At 39.5% G+C, this 20,573-nt stretch overlaps 1 protein-coding gene across 4 annotated transcripts in view; it reads right to left on the bottom strand.

The window, feature by feature from the left end:
• Positions 1-7,735: 7,735 nt before the first annotated feature.
• The window catches only part of E2F3 (E2F transcription factor 3), a 73,649-nt gene continuing 60,811 nt past the window's right edge, over positions 7,736-20,573 (bottom strand). Inside the window, exons 3-8 of one of the 4 annotated variants that reach the window (XM_037153621.2) lie at positions 20,039-20,092; positions 19,565-19,784; positions 18,216-18,374; positions 15,246-15,360; positions 13,308-13,443; positions 7,736-11,251 (exon numbers count right to left, since the gene is read on the bottom strand). In XM_037153621.2, coding sequence (XP_037009516.1) covers positions 10,989-11,251; positions 13,308-13,443; positions 15,246-15,360; positions 18,216-18,374; positions 19,565-19,784; positions 20,039-20,092 — 947 coding nt within the window. In that variant the 3' untranslated portion in view covers positions 7,736-10,988. The remainder of the gene's footprint in view (positions 11,252-13,307; positions 13,444-15,245; positions 15,361-18,215; positions 18,375-19,564; positions 19,785-20,038; positions 20,093-20,573) is intronic. The other 3 variants (XM_037153622.2, XM_037153624.2, XM_037153623.2) reach the window with 3 other exon arrangements.

Genomic DNA, 20,573 nt, shown 5'->3' with positions numbered 1-20,573 from the left:
CCTTTGCCTAGTGGTGGTAGAGATGAAAAGTGAGGGAAAATGAGACAGAGTTGTTGGGAGCAAAAACAGAACAGAGAGAAGCATCTTTGTAATTATATATAAATCTGTTCAACAAGTATGGCTGGCATTAGAACTTTCCTGAACAGTCTGGAAAAGTCTCCTTAATTACATTGCTGTATACTTAAGTTTGGAAGGTTACATTGAGGCCACCATATTTTTGATAATTGAAGCAAAGGAAGTTATTATTATATTTCACTCTGAGTTGAGGTGTTCCATGTACTCTTCATTTGGTACCCTGCAAGCAGTCTGACAAGGCAGCTTTAAGGGACAGACACCAAAACAGGAAGAGGCCAGAGAATGGTCTCCATTTCCTTTTCTATTATCATGTCACCTCCTTGTCCTGGTAAGAAAAATAGTCATCTTCAAACAAGAGAAGTTTTCTTAAATGACACAGAATTTCATTGAAAGGTTAGTACAGTGTATTTCAGTTATGCTAAGTAATTACCAGAAGAACTAAAAGAGGAAAAAAATGGTAATTTTACCATGAAGAGAATACCTTTGTAATTTTGATTTAAGAGGCTAAATAATTAAAGGATTAAAAGGTCCTAAAGAAGATTTTAAGAGTTGAGTGGCTATTTCCGGAAGGTATATAATAGAATATTGTTTTACAGCCTCTGATCTTTCATTAATTGCATGCTGTGATAGCCAGAACAGTAAGTCCCAAGATGCGACGTACTAAGCCTGGGTGGTAGGAGGGGATTTCTGCTGGTGGAGTGGGGATGTCAGTGCTGGGCAAGTGCGTTCAAGTCAAGTTCACACTGATTGTGATAGCCTGACAAACACTGGACCAGAGAGGAAAGAAGAGAAAGCAAAGAAGATACAAAATAAGCTGTGGAATTTGGGAGTGAGACAGGCAAGAAGGAATAAATCAGCAAGAATGGTTCAGAAAGGTCTTTGTTACTCTGATTTTCTTTCCCTAGAATTTTTTTGAAATTACTCCAAAAAGGGGCAGGGCACCCAGTGCAGAATCAGTGGAGGCTTCCTCCTCAGCTCTTTCTGCTGTTATAGGCCCAGCCCTGCTGACACTTAACCCCCAGCAAGTTGTCCCTGGGGCCATTATGGAGAAAATAAGTGAACGCAACTGGACAAGGGGCCTGGAAGAAAAGCATGTTTAATCAAGAGTGGATCCTGGAACTTAGTATGCATGTATCTGCAATAATTCTTGGCCTTTAAAAAAAATGAATTGTAAAGAAATACAAGTCTTTAAAAAATAAAATAATGAATTGTAAAACATTGACTCTCTATTAATCCTACCCAATTCTCTATTCTTATCTCTCCTTTAGAAGTCTTTGCTGCAATGTACAAGAGAATTCAATGTACGGTGTGTTATTTTTCTAATGCTAGTTGGCAATACCGGGCAATGAAACATCACATTTAGAAATCTAAAGGTCAGTTGGTTGTCAAGGAACCTGTCAATCCTTTGCCTGTATCCTTCCGGCATTTTAGGGCCCAAACTTAAGAAAAAATTTTAATTGTGTGATTATTTCATGTACGAAAGATATGTAGTATGAATGTAAAATTAGATGCTTAATAAAAAATGAGTACTTGTGAACTCACCACCTAACTTAAGAATGAGTCAACAATATTTTTGAATTAAATGATGTTCAAATTGTCAATGTTTTTTTCACAGATCATGCTTTTGTTATTGTATGTCAAAAGTCATCACTAAATTCAGTTTGGCCTGGATGTCCTTTTATGTTATCTTCTGGAAGTTTTTTGATTTGTGTTTTACAGTTAGGCCTATGATATCTTTCAAGTTAATTTTTGTGAAAGATGTAAAGGCTGTGTCTAGATTTATTTATTTTTGTATGTGGGTATCCAGTTGTTCTATGACCATTTGTTGAAAAGACTATTCCTCATTGAATTGCCTTTTCTCCTTTCTCAGAGATCTGTTGACTATATTTGGGGGACCTATTGCTGGACTCTCTATTGTGTTTCACAGATTTCTTTGTCTATTCTTTCCCCAATGCCATACTGACTCGAACACTATAGCTTTATAGGAAGTCTTCAAGTTGGGTAGTGCCAGTCTTTCAACCTTATTCTTCAGTATTGTGTTGGCTACCATGGGAGTTTTCCCTTTTCATATAAACTTTAGAATCAGTTTGTTGCTATCCCAAAATAGCTTGTTTAGATTTTAATTGGGATTGAGTTGAATCTATAGATCAAATTGGGAAGAACTGATATCTTAATAATATTACCAAATTTTTAGGACTATAAGGCACACCGGACCATAAGACGCACCTAGGTTTTAGAGGGGGGAGACTAGGAAAAAAATTTTGAAGCAAAAAATATTGTAAAATATTTAATAACCTGTCACCCCACTCCATTGCCACCCCCCCACAGTGAGCCAGGTAAGCTACATTCATATTATAAAATGCACCCCCATTTCCTCCCAAAGTTTGTGGGGCAGAGTGTCTTATAGTCTGAAAAATACAGTAAGTTTTTTTTGTCCATGAACATGGAATAGATCGCCATTTATATAGATCTTTGATTTCTTTCATCAGAGCTTTGAAGTTTCCCTCATGTAGATCTTATACATATTTGGTTAGGTTTATACCTAAGTATTTCCTTTTCTTGGTGCTGTTGTGTTTTTAATTTTAAATTTTTATTTCTGGTATACAGGAATACAATTAATATTTATATATTAACTTTGTACCCTGCAATATTGCTATAATCACTTATTAGTTCTAGAAAGTGTTTTGTAGATTTTTTGGAATTTTCTACATAAACAATCATGTCACCTACAAAGGACAGTCTTACTTCTCCCTTAACAATCACTTCGCCTTTTATTTACTTTTCTTGTCTTCTTGTGTTACCCAGGACTTTCAGTATGTTGTTAAATGAAGGCGGTGAGAGGGATACCCTTGCCTTGGTTCTAGTTTTAGGGGGGAAGCATCTAGTTTCTCATCATTAAGTATGATATTAGCTGTAGGGTTTTTGTAGGTGCTCTTTATCTATTTGAGGAAGTTCTGCTTTATTTTTAGTTTTCTGAGAGTTTTTATCATGAAGAGGTATTTTGTGAAATGTTCTTTCAGCATTTACTGATGTGATTTCTCTCCTTTAACTTGATGTTATGGATAGCATTAATTCATTTGCAAATGTTGAACCAGGCTTGCATACTAGAATAAATCCCACTTAGCTGCAGTATATAGTTCTTTTCATATTTTAGTGGATTTGATTTGCTAATATTTTGTTGAGCTTTTTGCATCTATGTTCTTGAGAGATATTAGTCTCTGGTTTTCCATTTATATAATAGCTTTGCCTGGTTTTGATATTAGGGTAATGCTGGCCTCATTGAATGGTTTGGGAAGTATTCCCTCTGTTTCTATTTTCTGAAAAAGATTGCAGAAGTTCTACCTACTCCTTTCCTTCATTACACTCCTATGCCTGTTCTTGCCTTTAGCATCCATCCATTTTATTCCCTTAATATACACCCAAACTCTGAGTCAGTGATGATGGCACTTCCTCTTTAACTAAAGAAACACCCATTCTTTGGTTTCTTGCCAATGACAGAATTTAGCTTGTGGCTCTTTTTGAGCATGTTGGATCTCCTTCTCTCTCCTCCCATCTCTAAGCACACACATTCTATTCCTATCCCTAACCCATTTAAACAAGCTCTTTTTGTTGATATGATTTAATTTTTATTTACTTATGTTATTTCAGTTCTCTTCTATGGAATTGCTCCTTGGGTCTCCGGAGTGTGGTCTGATGCTAACTGGTTTTCTTCCTCTGTTTACATCACTGCCCACACACTGTTCTGTCACTTGTAGATTGATTAGTTACTTCTGCAGCTGTTGCCATCAATTACAAAAAGTTTTAGGTGAAGAAACAAGGGATATGAAAATACTATGTAAACTGTAAAGCTCTGTACAATGCTAAGGACTAGTCAGAGGTGAGATACAGTTTTTTAAGGGCGTCCAAAGCTGAAAAGTGGTCTGTATTAGGAAGAGAAGCCTGAGTCTTATAGGGGAAACAGAATATCCTATTAGGAGCTGCAGCCAATTTGATTCATCCTCTATTTAAATAGAGTGCATTTATTTTCGTCAAAGACCGAGGACAAAGAATCACTGAGAACTTCTCCAAACATACACTTCCCACAGCTTCCATCTCTCCCAACTTGTGCCCAGCGTAGGCACAGAGAGAGGATAATGGTGGCTCGCACCATGGAATGTGGTAGGAGGAGTGGGAAGAACTACAGTGCTATAGCGGACAACACGACAGGGCTCTTCTTCCAGAGTCTCATGCTAATTCGAAGTGATGAATGGACCGGCTATGTATGGTTCCAGGGTGGAGACTGGGAAGAGGCAGTTTTCTGATGAGTGAATTTGAGCAGGGAGCTAAGAGACCTTATGGATACAGTAGAAAGAGTGTTGGACTAGGATTCTGGAGACTTTTCTTTGAAAAAAAAATTGATAACCGATTGTCACATGATGAAACCAGCTTCTTGTTGGGTATAAGGTTGGTTACCTACCAACTTGAATTCAGTGATTCTATGATCATTGCCAGTTGACAAGGCTTTGGCTGAGTTGAAAAACTAGGCCTTTGTTAATGTTTTTGTTTATTTGTTTATCTTAATTCCTGGGGTTTTAATCTCATGTTTCTGTGTTCCTGACTTGTGTGCAGTCAGCCACTGAGGTTGATACAGAAAAGAGAGGATGCACACGTCTTCCCTTTCCTCTGGGAATCATCTGCTCTGCCCCATGGTAAAGGCCCAAGTCCCAACACGTCCCAGTGGAAGCATTGCTGGAATTCCAAGTTGCTTCCGAGGCACATCCCTGATAACACAGAACTTTGTCCCTCTGTGCCCCACAGCACTTCCCAGACACTGCAGCATACACAACTCCAGAACTTTTTGATAATACTCTTCACACACAAAAAAGCATATTAATTTCTAGTACTATAAGTATTAGAGAATATTATAATACATTGTTCTATTTGTCTTTTCAGTTAAGTCCCAGATTTAAGGGCACAATGGAAAGCTTGCTTTTTGCATTCAACTTCCTGCTATGAATGTTACTTCTTTTAACTTCTGATCGACTCCTGGCTGATAAATTCTAAGTAGCCAGTGCAGAAATTCTCAGCAATACCTCAGTGCATGATCATTTACTCTTGTCATTTTCCTTCATGAAATCAGGTTGTAGTCTAGACGTAGAGTGAGGCTCCCCAGCTCCCTAGGTTCTAGGAAATGCATCTGTTGATTTACGTCTGCGTTGTGCCTACTCAGCAGCCTTCTGCAAGCACTTTGCATCCAGATGTACAGGTCCCTGACCCACTCGGATGAGAATCTCTCCTGCTTTGTAAAGGCTTCATCCTCCTTTCATCTCCACTTCTGCATCTAACCATCTGTCTTTCCAAGTCTTCAAACATGGCTTCAGTAAGAAAAAAATACTTTTTCACTATCTGGCCCTCAGTATTTGCTCCTTCTAGCTAAAACTTGTTTCCCCCTCAAACTGTAAGCTTCCTCTTGCTGTCAGGATTGTGACTTTTCCTCTTTGGACCCCAACACTTCAAGCAGTCCTGGCATAATCACTTTAGGCTTGTTCAAGAGTAGAATGAATAAAAGAACATCAGTTTCTCTTAATGGACACTGTGTGAGTGAACACAATTAATTTTTCTACAATGGCTTCATTTTCTCTCTTAATATTATTGAGACCAATTTCTAAATTATTCCCAGAATAGAAGAAGGCCACTTATGAAAAAATACTCAGGTTCTGAATCATAAAATATTTACACATCCTAGTCATACGTGCATGTTTTTAAAGGATGCAGCCCTATATGATTGATTCACATTTATCTTGTCTACATTTTCCACTCTTTTTGTATGTGGGTAATTCTTGTTTTTTTTTGTTAGCTCTGACCACCTCTTGCCTTCAGTAGTCTAAATGCGAGAAGGAATACATCTTAGTATCATTTTGTTCAGATTTTATCACTGGTTTAACTATAGAATAACTGCTGGCCAAAGACACAGGTATTCTTGCATTGGGTATTGGGTATACAGATAGTAGCTATGTTGGATGACAAAATCAGGTCATCCAACTCTGGGATTCATGGGACTCTAGACAGAACTAAGGATGAACGCAGAAATGCAAAAATAATAATAATTTCAGGACAAGGTACAAAATGTGGAAGATGACAGCACAGGTGAAAAGGCTTGAAGTTCATTCTATCACTGTTGCCTTGGGTTGTTTTTAGAAGAAAATTCTTCAGCCTCAAACTCTGTCTACAAAATGGGAATAATTCATTCAAATATGTATAGGTGTTATGTGCCAGGATGCATCCTAAGCACTGGGGGCACAATACTTATTGGAAGAGGAGATAACAAATTAGCAAGAGATGTATGCTTTGACAAGAGTGCTCAATAAAGCACTTACAATAGTACCTAGAGTTCCTGTAGCCAAAAGGTGAAAACAACCCTAATATTCAACAACTGATTAATGGATAAACAAAAATGTATAAACAAATTTTATCTATTAATGGATAAACAAAAAAAACATACAAGGGAATATTATTGGATATAGAAAGGGATGAAATACTGACACATGCTATAACTTGGATGAACCTTGAGGACATTATGCTAAGTAAAAACAGACAGATGCAAAAGGTCACATATTGGATGATTCCATCTACAGGAAGTATCCAGACTAGACAAATCCACAGGGTCAGAAAGCAGACTAGTGGTTGCCAGGGGCTGGAAATAGGAGATGGGGAATAACTGCTCATTGGGTATGGGGTTTCCTCTTGGGGGTCAGAAAATGTTGTAAAATTGTAGTGATCTTACACAACCCTGTGAATTAATTAAACATCTTTAATGGGCGATGTTGTCATTAATGGTGTTTTACCTGGCAGAATATAAACAGTACCTGGCATAATATAAGCATTCAATGCTATATATTACTTTATAGCAAAACAAACAAAAATCACTCAAATACGAAATCACCTAGGTTAATAAATTATTAAATATATTTTTAATTACTGGAATGTTATGCAGCCTTTGGAGAATGAACATGATCTATAAGTACTCAAGGAAAGAAAGATGTGTAAGATGTAGTTAGTTAAAAAAAAGACCTAGAGAGGTGTATTTTTGGTATGCTTTGTTAAAATATACACATCCAGGCATATACGTTTTTATATAAGTGCAGTGAACAATGGGATCGTGAATAAAAATGAAAACAGTGGTTACCTCTGGGGTGACCAGAGTGGGAAGGGCAGGGAATGGCTTACTTTTTTGTATACATTGAAGTTTTTAGATGAGCTTAGAGTTAAGAGTGTGACGAGGCAGGCAAAAAAGCCCTAATATGGCATTACAAGAAATACAGAATAACAAGGGAAGTAATTACCAGAATTGAGAAAGAAACTTTATTGGCTTCATACTCCTGATGGGGAACAAAACTGGACTTGTCACTATCTCAGGGTGAAAGCCCTCAGTGCCAGAGCGGTCTCCGCAGGGGTCAGAGACGCGGCAAGTGCCCGCTCTTCCCAAAGTGGGGCCGTGGGGCCGCCACCAGGGCTCCGCAAATGCTTGTTCCATGTTCCTGAAGTGTCCCAAGTGGGAGGCAGGGCATACAGTGTTTTAAGCTTGTGTTCAAACTTTCTCCTTAACTTGTTACAGCAGGTCTTTAAGCATGAAATTAATACAGGAGCAGAAGACTGCAGTAAGAAAATCCATTCACAAGTCTGAACTCTTAAAAAAAATCATTTTATTGATCCTTTACCATACAAAATTTATTCAAATTACACCCATTTGAAGTGGTAAGATCACAGCTAGAGAACAGGTTACCCTGTAACAAATCTATTTACAAAATCCATCATAAAAGCTTTTTTTTTTTACATTATATTACACATTTTCTTTTTCCAACTAGCATACGACACAAAGCTAAACTGATTAGTAGTTTGCCTTCTCCCAATTTGGGGAGAAATACTTCCTTTTGACAAAATCTTGTACCCCAGAGGAAAAGCAATTCCCACAATCAGACAATTGCCACCCGACTCACCCCTCAAGGCGTCTTCCCTCAAACCCCTGCTCTCACACACACACGAGTTGTCATGCACACGCCGAGTTCTTCCTTCTTTTTCCTGAAAGCTAAAGCTTTAAATACTGCCATTTTATTTACAGATCTACACTCAAAACAAAAATGAAACAAGAACCACAACAAAACCCAAAATATAACACTCTTAAAAAATTACAAACCAGCTAGAAAATATTCTGGCAGTGTTTACAAATTAATTGCTATCTCTGTACAAAATTGCTAGATAATGAAAATGTGAGTAGACTACATACCAACTTAAATAGAACCATTGCTATGCACAAGTCTGTACATATAAACACATACCTTAACACTGTTTGACAGCTCATGTGTTGCCCTTTATACAGTTTATTTTCTAAGGCTCACACAGTCATAATTCGCACACTTGTAACTTTTATATTAGCCATTTCATGTGTGAGCTTTAATAGCAGCAACTCAATGGTACCAGGAAACCGGCATACTTTTTGACTTAAAGTTAACACTAATACTGGACAACTAACCCACTTTGTGTGCCGGATACTGTCTCAAAAAGAAAAGGACTGACACAAACAGAATACAGCATGGACATTTAATTAATTAATGTGCACCAGTTAAGCCCATTAACTGGAGATATCTTATGCGTGAAGGAACTTTTAAGACTTATTAGTATTCCTTTCATTAAAAAAAATAAATACGGCATTACATTATGAAAGGTTTAACGAGAAATTCAACAAAACACAGAACAACCTAGCCAGGCGAGCTCAGTCTTCAGACTTTGGGGAAAAGTCAGCTCCGTGCAGCTGGCAGAGAATCACACAAAGCTGGAAGCAGAGGCAGCTAACCAGATGAGATAAATATGGGAAACGGGGAAAAGCTTGGCATAAATGGTTTCCCATACAGGAAAAAACCCCACAGTGCATTTCCAGTAGGCACTTGACACAAAGCTCTCCCTCCCTCCCCCCCCCCACCCCAATGCTTCATCTCGGACCACATGATATTTGTACCAAGTCCAGTGTGTGTGAGGGGAGGAGGCTAAGGATGGAGGCAGAAGAAAAGAAGGGTAATCTGCACCTTTGTTTTTCTTCCCAAACACACACTCATACATACCTACACAAATTATTTAAAGTGCTGGTGTCATGGTTTTGACCCCACCACCACTTTGCATATTGTGGAAATCTATCTAGAGTTTGTGGTTTTGTGTTTTGTATCTTTCCTAAGGGATATTCTCAGTTCCATTACACATGTGAATCGAGTGCCTACTATGTGCCTACCACTGCGCCAGGCACACAGCATTTCAATTTCTGTTCGTTTTAATAAGACTCCCTCATTCCCGTTAGCATCCAAGGAATGGATTTGAGGTACTACGTCACATTCCCGGTGGGCAATGGCCATCTTCCCTGACCAATGGGAGAGCCTATCTTGGACATAACTGGTGGGATCTGCAGCTTACACGAAGCCTCCAACTTGGGACACCATCCCTGAAGAGTAAACCAGGGAAACACCCTGTCATTCTATCACTTCATTTTCCACGCCCGCACTTCCCTTGGTCCAACTTAACTTATTCCTTCATAGAGGAAGGGGCAGGGGTTCTGGCCAGGGGTATGGCAGCCCCCCACAAAGTGGGAGCTCCCTGCTCTCACCAGCTTGAGTAAATGCCACTGATAGGATGCCACTCACACAATGGGATGTCTTTCTCCCTAGAGGCCTCTCCATCTGACCCCATCCTGAGAAGTGGTCTCCCTGAGTGCAGTGTAAGAGAGCCCTTTCCCGGGTTGCAGGGCCCGGGGAAGCCCAAGGACAGAGGGGTCTGCACCTGCTGCTCCTCGGGATTGCTACGTCATCTGACCTGGTTCTCCTTGCAAATGGGCCACCCGAGCCAGCGAGCTCCAAGACCAACTCGCTCCGAGCTCCCCCTCCAGGGAAGGAAGCCAGATGGGGCAATGCTTCTTGCAGAGGCTGATAAACCTTAGATCACACGTTTACATGCTCTGATCAGAGAGGTTCTCTACCTCTGCTTAAATAATTTGAATTAGTAAAAACTGCTTCAAAGTAAACAATTGAAATGGTGCTGGGTGCCACAGGAATGCTTAAATGGCAGCTAAAAAAATAAAAACTCTAAAACGATCCACAAAGAACTCCTAAGTAGGCATTTGCTAAAAATCAACTTTAAACTCACAAACACGTTGGGGGCAGGGGAGTGGGAGTGGTTTATGGAGACGGGAAATCCACAACAGCTTAGAGTGGCAGAACTTGACTATTCTTCTGTATCTGCAACAAGTATTTGAAAACAGGTTCTTCATCCAAAAGGCTGTGGAGGTTCCCTTGACCTTCTAGTGCGGGACACACAGTCCATAGCTTACACTGAATTATGACAGTAAGTAATTTAAATATTCCTAAGAAGAACTGAAGAAATTCATTTCATACTTTTGCATGACTTCAAGTTTACAGTTCCTGCAGTTCCATTCCATATTAGCAGACCCCAAAGACATGCATTCTGCAGAGAAGGCACGGCTTGAAATGCTATTAAGGAAGATTGCTGTATTCCAGTGGGCCAGGTGGCCAGACCCCATTCTACAGCCCATCCGTCAGGCACGGCAAGCCAATCTGGGAGGGAGGGTGGGTGGGAGGAAGGAAAAGTATGGGCAAGAGACACCTGATTGCACATTTTCTCACTTGCTGACTCATCCAGGAGATTTTGGAGCCTGGGGAAAAGCAGGGTTTTCCCAAGGGAGCCTGCAACTGTGCGTTTAGACAATTTATTAAAAAACAAAAATCATTAAAATGTCAGCTTTGTTCTGAAGTTTGTAGTTTACTTCATGATACTATCTTGGAGGAAGAAGGTAGGAAGGGACAACACTGCATGACAGGTGTTCTGGTTCCATAATAAAAAAATATTGGTTTATAAGGGGAGTTCACAAAGCATAATCAACTACACATAAAGTCTTCCACCAGCGGGAGCTTTTCCAAATCATAAGCATCAAAGAGATCGCTGATGCCTTCTTCCTCCCCGAGACTTAGGAGATAGTCTTCTTGGAGCAGGGGAGGCAGTAAGTTCACAAATGGTCCTTCTAGGTTGGAAGGAATTTGGTCCTCAGTCTGCTGTAAAAGGTTGGTGGGGGAGGCCAGAGGAGAAAGGTTTGCCATAGAAATTGAGCAATCGCTATGTCCTGAGTTGGTTGAAGCCAAGTCTGAATGGAAAACATTGGCGAAAACACAAAAGTAAGTTAGGAGAAAATCAAAATGATTTTCCTTTCAGAATATACAGGTTGCTGCTTTAAAAGCATTCACCCTCTGCTAATAGCAACTAGACAACATCATGACACAGTTTGCCTTAGGGAGTCTTGCTTGTTCTGGTGTACTCACTCATCCTTTAAAGTACCTGCTGTTAAACAAGAATGCAAAAACCTTCAAAGGTTGGAGGTTAACAGGTGAAAACACTTCTCTCTGATGTTAGTCGTTATTTAAGGAAATATACATAGTGTAACAAAAGGAGGGTTATAGTTGTGAGTACTAAAAACACAGGATTTATTCTTGTATTATTACCTATTAATTACTGTATTATTTCCATACAAATAACTGTAAACCTACTTTTGACCCCCCCCCAGCATACATACTGTAAAGTTTGCTGCTTAGTAGAAACTCACTGCTTTTAACTTACTCTTTTTTGAACAATGACTTATTAAAGATACCTCTGAAAAATACAAATAACAAGACATACTCACTTTGAATACTTATGGGGAAAAAGAGTCTTTTGTTTTACTATTTGATGTGCTGTAAAGTAGTCCCATCTCATCTGAGGTTTTGCTTTCCTTGGTTTCAGAATTACCCACAGTCAACTACAGTCCGAAAATATCAAATGGAAGATTCCAGAAATAAACAATTCCTAAGTTTTAAAGTGCCACCATTCTGAATAGGGTGATGAAATCTTGCGCTGTCCTGCTCCATCCTGCCCGGGATGTGAACCATCCCTTTATCCAGCATCTCGGCACTGCAGACACTCCCTGCCCGTTAGTTACTTCGGGACCATCTCGGTTATCCGGTGGACCGTTGTGGTACCGCAGTGTGTGTTCAAGTGATCCCTATACCGCCTAATGCTACCTCACCATGCCTGTCATTCATCTTTTTTATCTTATCACGCAGGCACCGTGTCATCTCACATTATCACAAGAGGTATGGTGAGTACCGTCCAGGATATTTAGAGAGAGCCCACAGGCACATAACTTCTATTACTGTATACTGTTATAATTGTTCTATTTTATTAATAGCTGTTGTAGTTAATCTCTTACTGTGCCTAATTTAAAAATTAAACTTTATCATAGGTATGTCTAGGGAAAAAAACTGTCTATATAGTTGACCCCTGAATAACATGAGTCCACTTAAACTCAGATTTTCCCCCCAATAAATACTTGTACTGTCTTCGATCAGCAGCTGCAGCCCACAGGGGTCCGAGAACTGATCCCCTTTAGTTATTGAGAGACAACTTAAGTTTTGGGGGAGTCAAAAGTTATATGTGGACTTGGCTGTGGGGCGGGGCCCGGTGCCCCTAACCCTGTTGTTGTTGAAGGGTCTACTGTACAGGGTTCAGCACTACCCCCAGTTTCAGCCATCCACTGCAGTGTTTTGCTCCTTATTAAACCAGACCTATTCACTTAAATCATTGATTCTTGTTGCTATATTGGGAGATGGGGGGAAAAACTAAATACACATCCCCAATCAGAAACTGAAAAAAAAAAAAATCACAAATATCTCCCTTTGCTCTAGGGACAGTGAAGGAAGAAGTAGAATGATTTTGCTGGGGATTTCCGCCAACATCCTCTCCCCATCACATCGAAGGGAGGGAGGGGTAGTCAAGACAAAACTTCTTTGACAGGCTTTTCTTTTACAAACGTTTTTCATTTCTCTCTCGAATGATCTCCGCGGCATCATGCAAAGGTGTGTGGCTAAGTGTAGCCGATGATTCACCCAGCTCCACTCCTACTTCGGCTGGTTTTCCAAACACGGGGAGGAAATGCTTTCTGCCAATAGCAAGAGCCTGAGGGACTCCATTAGCAGGTGGGGAAGTCATTAGCCCGAGACCATTATTTTATCCTGTAAACTACTCAGAATGCCTTTTTTAAAATGTTACCTTAATAACAATAATAACAGAAGATTCTGCGTCCTGCTTAGACCTGTGGTTCTGATACAGGATCCTTGTAGTCACCTTCATTTCAAACAGTTTCCAAATGACAAAAACAGAATTTTTACCTTTGGAAGTGGGTTTAGGGATATTCCCATTGTGGTCTTGGTTGGTTGTTTTCACTGGACTGTGTGTTTCAGTCTCTTCGGGACATAAGTAAACCTCAATGGGTCCTTGGGTACTTGCCAAGTGTATTTGTAGGCTCTATGAACAGAAAAGACAAGAGTTCAAAGCGAAAGTTCTTTGTAAAATAAAAGCTATAGTCATTTTCATCTGAAAACGTAAGGTAAGCATAATTTTCATAGGTCACTTTGCTTTTTTCATAGGTAGTCCACCTTTATCAGTGATTGTCATCCTCTAGAGAACAGGTCAGCCCAAGCCCAGTCCACGAAATGATTTTGTATTGGGTTGGCCAAAAAGTTCGTTTGTTTGTTTTCTATAAGATGGCTCTAGTAGTGCTTAGTTATTTTTAACTGTATTTGAAACAATTTTGTTAGGCTGCATTGTGACAGCTGTCATATCAGCATGCTTTGAAAAAAAAAACCATCAAAATCGGTGAATTTTTGTGTAGCCATTTTAATATCGAAGGTGAAAGAATATAAGTGACATTTTTGGCACATTATGCAAAAATATTATGCATATTATGCTTTATTATGTGAAGAAAGGTGAAAATGCAACTGAAACACACACAAAAAGACTTGTGCAGCATATGAATAAGGTGCTATGACTGATTGAACATGTCAAAAGTGGTTTGCAAAGTCTGGTGCTGGAGAATTTTTGCTGGATGATGCTCCACCGTTGGGTAGACCAGTTTAAGTTGATAGTGATGAAATTCAGACATTAATTGAGAACAATCACATTATATCACAAGGGAGATAGCTGACATACTCAAAATATCCAAATTAATAAGTTATTGGTGAACATGAAAAATGTGTTTTTTATTTTACAGAAAAAAACCTTATGGACTTTTTGGCCAACCCAATGAATAAAGTTTTATTGGCACACAGTCATGCTTATTCCCATTACTAATGCATTGCCACTGACTGTTTTATTTTTCACGCTATAATGGCACAGTTGTGCGGCTGGATAGTCCCAGCAGAGACCATATGATTCACAAAGCCAAAAATATTTACTGTGTAGCCCTTAAGAAAAAATCGCTGACCCCGGCCCTAAAGGAAGTGAATTAATGCTCTCCAAATATATCCTTTTCTTTTGCAAACTATTAAAAGGTCCTTTTAGTATTCCAAATGCAATATTTCCATGTTACTATTCCTTTATGATAGGGCATTTTTATGTTGAACTTTAATAACCACTGGAACTGAGTTTAATAAGAGAATGCAGCACACTAATATTTAACATTCCACTTCATCTAGGTCACAGAGCTATTATTATCACTTAAGGTGAACTCTACCTAGATGGAAGCTTGCAAATTTCATTCTTTTTATTTTCTATGCATATTCTTTTTATTACATTTCTTTACCTTAGAGTCTAGTTCTATTATCAAAAAATATCTAAAATCAATCACAATAATATGCCCTTACTTTCGTACAATATTCTAGTCTATCAAATAACCCAAAGTCCCATTTCATTCCCTAAAAGTAAACATAATATAAATGATAAATTCTTAAATGTGGTAAGTTAGGGCGATACTTTAAAACATTTGTATCTGTTTGTGGTGGGAACCAGAGCAATCAACATAAAATTCCCTAGAAATTCAAATTGATCAGAAGCAACAAATTATGTAAAAAAGGAAGTACAGAAGGGATGGAGTTTTATGCCATTTTTAGCTGAGCGCCCTGTAAATATTAAAATTAGACTTTTTGGACACTCAATGCATCATACTGAACTGGTGAAAAGCTCCTAAAGCTAGGATTAAGTAAAATAGATGGTGAAAGAACTTCCAAGTTTTTGGAGGGTATGAACTTGAAGCAAGAATCAACGATTCTTTAACTTCCAGTCTTCCACAAAAATCTCTGCAGATGAACAAAGATGTGTCGTCTCCTTACCTCTAATGGGTCAGGCACTTCAAGTCTTGTTTCTGGAGGGGCTTTCACAACTATGACAGTTTGGTCTTTAAGGCCACTAATTTTTCGGATATCTTGATATGTAACATAAGCTAACGTAAAGAGCGTTAAGGAAATCTTCCAACTAATTGCCTCAGATGTAACCATTATGAGGAGATAACAAAAGAGATGCATGGAGAATTCTTGAACTATTTTATATTTATGGTATCCATGAATCTTGTTTTCTGGGTGATTCTAAACAACAAATGTATAGTTTTTTTTCCTGCACATTAAAAAAAAAATCTATGGCTATTTAAAAATAATGAACACAGAAAACAGAATAGTTCAAATAAATTACCAAAAGAAAACCAAAGCCTAATTTGGGATTTTCAAACCAGATCCTGCTGGAGCACAAGTATCCCATGAGCTCCAGTGAAGTGCGTTGTCACTCAAATCGAACGATGGCAGACCTCAATTTATAGGAAAAAAGAAAAAGCTCTATTAAGTGTAATGTTTTAGAAATTCCAATAACTTCCATCTTCTACCTGATTATTAGAAAGTCTCAGCAGCCACCCAAATGAATGAATGAATTAGTAGCAAATAGTTATTAATGGGAGAAGACAATATTGTTTAGGCAGGCAACAGGTTTTCTTAAGTGTACCTAGGCTGCTTGTGGTCATATATTGTCTACTGGTAAGAGTCTTTCTCTGTTAGAAAATTATCCTTTGTATGATATTATTATCACTATTTCAGTGTTCACAAGAAGGAAAGCATCTTCCAGATCGTCTGCAACCTGCATGAATGAATTTGAAAAACACTACTTTCTGAAAAGAGAGTAACAATATATTTCAGTACTCTGGCAGCCAAACCTAGGAGGACATCATGAGAGAACATGGGTACTATTACATGATAAAAGTATCCATGCAAGCTTGTCTAGAGAGATAAGCTTTTACTTGGCGCTAAAACAGAACAGGCTGCATGGCTTTCTTATATAAGTGACATGAAGTAACACAATTAGTATACAATGTCTTTAGCCAACATTTTTCTTTCATAAACCTGCAAAAAACGCCTATGATAAAACAGCAAATCACAACTCAATGAAGGCATTTCTACAGGTAATATAACGTAGCTAATGGACTTTGTGATCTAATATATTGAACACAGAAATAGGACTTAGAGAGCCTGGAGGAAATAATGTCCCTTAGAATAGTAGCTTTTTATTAGAAATTGAAGGAAGCTAAGAACCTAGTCCTCAGAAAAACAAACACACCCACCCTAAATCTTCACATACATTTAAGGGCATTTATCAAGACTATCTTCTTTAAGGCTCAATAATTGAGACAACAGCCCACAGTGTTGAGCTTGACTGGACAGCTGAGCAGGATTCCAGGTTTTCTGGCACTACTTACCTCATCAAGAAAGCCAACTGGTGCCCTTACAAAAGGCTGACAATTCTGAATTTTTACTGAGAACACTGGGGAGACCGATCAGGTACTTACACCACAGCCCACCGTCAAAAGCTATGTGACAAGAACTCATTAAAATAAAAACTCATCTACAATTACTCAACATGCTACAGGAAAGAAAATTTCAACACATTTGTGAACAAGCTGTACCAAATTCGGAACTGAATGGCAAACTGAAATAAGTTGTGCAAATATATTCTCTAATCTTAAAAGTGCTTCCATTGCGGCTCCCTCCAGAATTTGCTTCTTGGGTTAGCAGGCCCCTGCAAGGAAGCTTTCATTTTCTGCAATAAAGGCCCCAAAGAAAGCTAATGTAGGTGACAGTGTCATAAACCACAGCTGCCAATCACGTGCGACTGCACATCTTCCTGCTGGGGCTCCCGACTAAACGAGGACTCAAACGGCCCATCTGGGGCTACTCCTGTTTCTTGCCGTGAACCCACTCTGGCCACCACTTGGGGCTGCACGCTGGCACCCCTCTTTCTGCATCTCATTCATCATCAGCTGGCAAGGTTAAACTTTTGGTCAATGGGAAATGAATGACTGCAGTTTCAAAAAATGGCCCGAACTGGAAAATAAATGTCTCCATACCCTCTGAGGGAAAGCCTGTTAGAGAGGAGACACTGTAAGAAACTGGGAAGAACAGATTTTATTTTCTCACAAAGGTAAATGTGGAATAATTAAGCTTGGAACGGAAGTTAGGGATGGGGAAACTTAAAATATTGGTTTTGTTTTCAACTAATAACTCAGAATATTGCAAAATCTCCTTGCCAAAATGATGAAGTATTCTCCCTAATTGTTTTGTCTGAAGTGGCATGATGAATAGTAGGTTGTCCTGAGTAGGTCAACAGACTGTCAGCCTACTGAGAGCAGGAACTTGCTTTTTGTGTCTTTATTTCCAAAAGCTAGTGTTTGTAGATGAGCGGATAGACTGAGATTTCTCAGGCCTTGCAGTGCTTCTGAAATCAGTTTTTAGTGTTCTGAATCAGCATACATAATGCTCTTTAAAAGTTATAGAATAATTTTTTATACTCTCTGGATTTCCTCAACTGTAGCTCAATCAGACAGATTCAACAAATTCCAATTGCTCCAATATCTGATGAAAAGAAAACAGAATGTGAGAACCCCAACAGTGACAGCTAACACCCACCCAAAATCTGGAAAGCCAAAGATGAATCTGCAGAATGTTGTCATTAATATTAATACTGACACCACACATATCTTATAATAGTGTTGCCTTACGCTATGAGTGTTTCCATATGCGCCAACCACACATGAATAAAACAACTTAAAAAGCAGGTCTGTCCTTGCTATAAAATAGATATAATAGGTGATTATCTTTCCACAAACACTGACTTTTAGTATAAAAATAAGTGGATTTAGACATATGCGCGCGCGCACACACACACACACACACACACGTGAGCATGAAACCAGAGAAGACGGTCAATTCTGGAAATAATCTAGGAGATGCTAACCACCGATGACCAGGTGGCACAAAGGATATCTTTGATTCTCTGAATCCTCGGTTAACAGTTTGAGGTCCAGGGTGCAGCTTTGGATCAGTTCATCTAATTTCTTCTCTTCCTGACTGAGCTCGGTCACTTCCTTTGACAGGCCTTGACACTGGGCCAGCATGCCCCCATCCTCAGACAGACTGCAGCCCCTAGAAACCCAAACACAGACTCTTCATGGCTACTTGAGAGGCCGAAGGGAGGGGGGAAATGAACAATCGAGGGAGGGCAGGGAGACACGATCCTTTGGGTAAACGCAGCCTCTTGACGTAGGAGGTCACACTGTTTGTTTGCCAAGTGTTGAAATCAGAACACTTATACATATTTTTTAATATATGCAGTCCTTTACTTTTCACGCCATAGAAATTAAGTGAAAAAACCCTGCTATTTCGGGGTCCTTTCCAATAGTGGAGGCCTGTTTATTGAGAAGGGTCAAATTTGAAGGGCGAAGAGGCAGGCAGCTCCTTCCTTTCATATGCCTCCCGGGGGAAGAAAGCAGATAGGAAAACATAGAAAAGAGGAAAAATTGAAAGAAAGATGGAATGACCCAAAACATCATCCAAAAAGCACAAAAGGCCTAGGTCATTTCTGAGGGTCTGACACCAACAACTAACAAGGGAACGGAGGGTACGGAAGCAGATGCAGGCACCATCCCCACGAAGAGAGAACACCCAGCGGGTTTCTCCTAGACCACAGGCCACACCCTCTTCTCAGGTTTGAAGTAGTTTTTTCCAACCCTCACAACATCTTTATTCCTTCCACTATGCTTTAATAGTTCCTTCTAAAATACTGGCTGTTCAGGTGTTTGTCATAATTCACAAATTTAATCACACATGCAGATATATAGATGATAAGCATTATCATCTCTGCTTTCTAGAAGGAACTGAAGCATTTAACTCTGTTCATTTATTCAGAAAGTGAGTTAATCTGCCATGAGAAGCATGGATAGAGATATTCGGTGACTGTGCACTTACACAGATGTGTCAATACACAGCCATAGTTAATGTCCAAATTCCCATTAGAGTTATGGCATGTGCAAGCATCCCTGAAATCACACACAGGGACCTCATAGTCACAAGTGAACAGCACTCCACTTCCCATCTGCAGGACATAATTCATCCCAGGGTCCCTTCACTCAAAGTTAAGGGAATACAAACCCCTTTATCTCTGACTATCGAAATAAGTCTGTTCCTAAAGAGACTTTGAACCTGTGGCTAAGGAATTGGGGAAGGAAGAGAGGAGGAGACAGAAGAGTATGAGTTAAGAAGTCAAGTGCGGGTATGAATGTTTGAATGGGCCCCATCTGATCAGGGCATGGGGTGGGCGTGCGACTCATACTCACATCCATTGCACGTTGTTTTTTGACTTCTTCTTAATCAGGTGGATGCCTTCCAATACGTTGGTGATGTCGTAAATCCTTCTCTTTTGCACTTTCAGCACCTCTGCCGCCTTGTTCAAGTCCAAGACCCCATCAGGCGACTGGCTCAGCAGCTGAATGAACTTCTTGGTGAGGAGACCAAGGGATGTATCATACCGTGTTTTTTCTGAGGGAGATTTTGGAGCTTAAAGAAAAACAAAAACCGAGCGGTGGGGAATAGGGGGAAAGGTGAAGAAATGAAGGGTTTCTTTGCAGTTGAGCAAGCCCGCTTTCCCACTGCAGCCCGAGTGTTAGTACTGGAAGCAAAGCAGTTGTTGCTGTTGTTCTTGTGAAGTTACAGAGAAAGCGGTGAAACTGCTTTATTAGAAAAGGAAGAGACAGTACAAATTCCTATTTGCTTTCACTATAAGTTTCTCAGTAGTTTCTACTTTAGCTTACCCCATTTCCTGGGGCTAGTGAAGTGTCTCACACATAGCAGGTGCTCAAAAATGTCTGTTGAATGAATGAAAAAGTGCTGTAGCCCCATAGGATCCGCACGTGTGGAGCCTAACCTGATGGGGCCAGGTGACAAACCTCTGCAGCATCTTGTGACGGGGTGCAGACAAACCCACCACAACTGGCCGTTCAGGCTCCAGTATGTGTGCATGTGTATAACTTGCTCACCAATATTTCAAATCATGCAGTATTTGGATGAAGACTCAGGAATCTGGAAGAGTCTTAAATCAAATCTCCCATCCCTCTTGAATGAAATTTCTTATTTAGTACTATATCTATTCTCGGATAGGTAACAGGTCAAAGGTTTAATTTAGCAGGACACATAATCTGTGGATTGCCTAATTCATAAACTGCAGGGAAGGAGAGAGAGAACAAAGTCTACTTTACCCTTTACGTTAAATGCCTGAGACGTAAGGGACTAGTCAGCCATCTCCCACCTACTTCTCTGTCTCCCAAGGGAAATGATGATTGATTGTAT

The sequence above is a fragment of the Artibeus jamaicensis genome, unplaced genomic scaffold (genome assembly GCF_021234435.1).
Source record: "Artibeus jamaicensis isolate MK-2021 breed Jamaican fruit bat unplaced genomic scaffold, CSHL_Jam_final contig_482, whole genome shotgun sequence".
Taxonomy (NCBI): Eukaryota; Metazoa; Chordata; class Mammalia; order Chiroptera; family Phyllostomidae; genus Artibeus; species Artibeus jamaicensis.
Note: the sequence above shows the minus strand (reverse complement) of the source record. Positions and strands in the feature narration are given on the sequence as shown.